Source organism: Cicer arietinum, chromosome 4, assembly GCF_000331145.2.
Source record: "Cicer arietinum cultivar CDC Frontier isolate Library 1 chromosome 4, Cicar.CDCFrontier_v2.0, whole genome shotgun sequence".
NCBI lineage: Eukaryota > Viridiplantae > Streptophyta > Magnoliopsida > Fabales > Fabaceae > Cicer > Cicer arietinum.
The window spans coordinates 51,815,922-51,819,816 of record NC_021163.2 but is presented as its reverse complement, the minus strand read 5'-3'; the positions used below and the strand labels follow the sequence as shown (position 1 = coordinate 51,819,816).

At 28.8% G+C, this 3,895-nt stretch overlaps 1 protein-coding gene across 1 annotated transcript; it reads right to left on the bottom strand.

Annotated features, from left to right (window-relative positions):
- Nucleotides 1–2,420: 2,420 nt before the first annotated feature.
- LOC101490166 (nuclear transcription factor Y subunit B-1-like) lies at nt 2,421–3,016 on the bottom strand. The gene has a single exon (XM_004498045.3). It carries the CDS (start codon nt 3,003–3,005, stop codon nt 2,460–2,462), a length of 546 nt encoding a protein of 181 aa, XP_004498102.1. The 5' UTR covers nt 3,006–3,016; the 3' UTR covers nt 2,421–2,459.
- Nucleotides 3,017–3,895: the final 879 nt, after the last annotated feature.

The following is a 3,895-nucleotide window of genomic DNA, read 5'->3' as shown; positions in this document are numbered from 1 at the left end:
CCCCCCACCACCAATGAGATGCAGCACCTGAGTTAAGCATAATAACAACAGCTAGTTCAGTAAGAGTTATATTCTTTTTTTCAACTTTTTCATTCATTTCAGGTGTATGGTGCAGTAGTTTCATGTATAATTCCTTATAATTTATAAAACTCATTAAATAAACTAGAATCATACTCGACCCTTCTATCAATACGGAACCTCTTAATCTTTCCACTCAATTAATTTTCAATTTCAGTTACAAAGATCCTAAACATGTCAAGTGATTCACTTTTATTTTTCATTAGATATACAAAATTATAATCAGAACAATCATCAATAAAAGTGATAAAATAACATTTTTCATTTCTTGATAAAGTTCCATCAAATCCATATATATCAAAGTGTATTAAATCTAACGGCTTAGATTCTCTAACTATTGATTTATGTGAACTCTTTGTTATTTTAACTTGACTACAAAAATCACACACTCGTTCACATGATAAAGTCTAGCATGTCAAATATTAAAATCGCACATGTAAATAGAAGGAGATATTTTCTTAATTTCAACATTTAATTTAAACAAATCATCAATGTACCCTTTGCCAAAAAAAAAATATTATAACAGCTCAGAGCATGATTATCAACAATTTTTCCATTGGGTTATTCTGCAATTTTCTTATCATTGTCTATTTGTTTAGTTGTTTATGTGACCTATGCAATATCATCTTTCAGAACGTTGACAATATTTTTCTTAGTTCAGAAAAATAGCATATTTTGTTGTCATCGTTCGAAATGACATCCCTAAAACCGAAACAGTTTGTTGAAATCGAAAGCAAAGAACTTGTCCATGTAATTTCTTCGGTAGACATGGCAGAACGAAATGTTTTAAAATTGTTGTTTTTGAGTTTCGAAAAACTGTTTGAAAATAAATTTCAACCACCGAAGATATTACTGAGTTGATTTGTGGACTAGATCGCTCTCTTTAAGACGTTTTGCGGTGCTACCCAAATTGTGCAAGGTAAACTATAAACTACGAAGTCCCCGTAATAAAACAACACAAACAAACTGTATTGAAGTTCTACTGCAGTGTAGAAAACCGTTCTAGAATTACACTCTCAATATGGCGGTTAAAGTCACTCGTAATATGATACTATGACAACTCATAAATCGGAATGACTAAGGCACAAAAAGCACTCTAAAAAGATAGTGGTTTTAGGACCACTCAAAAATTGAAGGGACTACGACACAAAAACGGTCTAAAAGGACATTGATACTAAGAGCACTAAAAAAAACGAATAAACTACAACATAAAAATCTCTCTAAAAGGATAGTGATATTATGATCACTCAAAAAACGAATGGATCGAAAGAAATGAGAGAAGTGGCTCGAAAGTGCATCAAGCAGAAGAGGGAGAACAGAGAAAGTTGGGAATCACATCCAACTTTAGTGTACTTTTCACAAGTGTTTTACATTCTTTATATAGTGATGGAAGCAAACTCAATGTAAGACTTTAGTGTTTATTGAGTTGAAAACTACTTAATATACGATATTTTCCAGCGTAGGATTTTAACAAATTTTAAATTCACACATTAACATTCTACACGTTCCAACATGTGTTTTGTCACATGCATTACATATATTTTCGGTGATTTTTCATCACTTTGTTAAAACAGAAAATAATGGTACCCACCGCTACCTATATATTTTATCGCAGTCGTTTTACATTCACAAACAATTTTTAAAATCTTGCATATCCGTGAGTTAAGTAGTTAGAAGGAAAAAAAATATGAAAACGTCTACATTTAGTGTGTTGTTTATTGAAAAATTAAAAAACTAAAATTCATATTGTTTATATTGTGTTAGTATATACAAACGTAAAGGGGAGAGGGGAGAATATATAAAGTAGGAAGAAAGAAGATGAAGTAGGACGAAGAAGATTAATTTTTGTTGGATTTGAAGAACCCTAATTTATTTTAATTTGGCATTTTAGTATTTTTAATATAAAAATTATTTAAACAAAAATGATTACTAAAATATTTACATTGAATTGTAATGTAAGTATTTAAAAAAAAACATCAACTTTTTTAAATGATAATTTTGTAAACGTTTGCTAAATGATAATTGTGCTATATTCACCTAATAAAATATAAAAAATAATTTTGTATAAGGATTAAAAGATAAAAGAAAAAAAAAATTAGTTTACAAATAATAAATACTACATGAAATTTACACACAATTACTATTTTCTAACTTCGAACACATAACATTATTAAGGATATTATTTCTGTTAAATAAAAGACCTTGTATGTAATTTTGCTTAACTAAAATAACGATGAAGTTACATAGTAGCAATTAACTATACCAATTACGAAACAAAATATGAACAAACTAGTTGCAATGTAATTCTAAAATCTTATATATAAAAACATTAAACACGTCAAGCAAATACAAGATCCGTAGTAGTTCACTCGGTTAATTCATTAATTATCACGTTTAAGATTTGGAAAACAATAATCAAAGTTAGGTATAAAAGCACCACCAGAATTAGAAGAAGTAGCACCACCACCAGCATCATCTCTATAAAACCCTTGGTTATCAAAATCAAAACCATAACCATAAGAATAACAATTATTATTATTATTATTTGGAATTGGAATTGATGAAAAAGAAGCATTCTGAATTTGAGGAGGAGGCATAGCAAGTGCGGAAGTGCGTCGAACAGAAGCAGGTTCACCTTCGCTTTCGCGATAGCGTTGAAGGTAAAATGTTAAAGGTTGAACATAATCGTCGAAACCTAGTTTCCCCATCGCCCAAAGTAAATCTTCAGCTGTAACCGTTTTCCTTTGTTCTCTTTGACATCGCTCGTTCGCTTCGGAAGTTATGAAGCTTATGTACTCGGAAACGCATTCTTGAATAGTCTCTTTTGCGTCGTCAGAGATTTTTGCATGCGACGGAAGAATCCGTCGCATGATTCTTATCACATTTGCTATTGGCATGTATTGGTCTTGTTCCCTTACACCAGCCATTGTTGATTCAAATCGCCTGAAATTTAGACCAATTAAATTAAATAAAATTATTTTTTCCCTTTTATAAAAATAATAACAGATTTTCTCAACAAATTTAATTGGAAAATGTGGTTTTAGATCCCTTTTTTACTTCATAAAAACATGTTTATTGCATGTTTGTATTTATGAGTGACATAAGCTATTTTATATTTGTTTAAACAAAAATTGCTTTTTCTAAAAATAATCTCATTTAAAAAAAAAGCATTATATATTCGGATTCTTATTATTTTTTTAAATCGTAACAACCCAATGAAAACTCATAAAATAAGATTATTTTTTAAATAAAAATGGTTATGTATTAAAAAAAATTAACAAATATAATTTAGTTTGCCTAAACATGATATTATCATGATTTCTCAAAATACACAATTAGTCCAAACATACAATTAGTTTTCCAAAATCACTTTAATGAATATTGAGTAACAATAAGTAATAAAACAGTAGTAAAAGAACCAAAATCAAATAAGTGTACCAATATTTAACAACAAGATTTTAATATAGCAATTGCAATGTCACGAATAAAAGCTGTTGATACAGTTTGAATCTTGGTTGTAATGTCGTAAAAAAGTAATACAAAAATTATGATTGAGGTTGAAGACTTTTTTAGATCAAAACATGAGATTATTCAATTATTTTAGATAAAAACAATATTCATGAAAAGGAGAAGCATATATATATTTGTAAACTATTACTATATCTAAACATGATATTCATCCAAATGCATGCAAAAGGAGAAGCATATATATTTTACACAAATAAAATAAAACGAATAAAAAATTTCAGCTTGAGCATTCAACATGTTTATTAAACACCAACAAGAGCACTACCAAAGCCAAAAATAACATAATAAA

What these genes read in the sequence shown, in the direction of transcription:
- LOC101490166 (XM_004498045.3), bottom strand. Translation starts at nt 3,005, where the DNA reads ATGGCTGGTGTAAGGGAACAAGACCAATACATGCCAATAGCAAATGTG.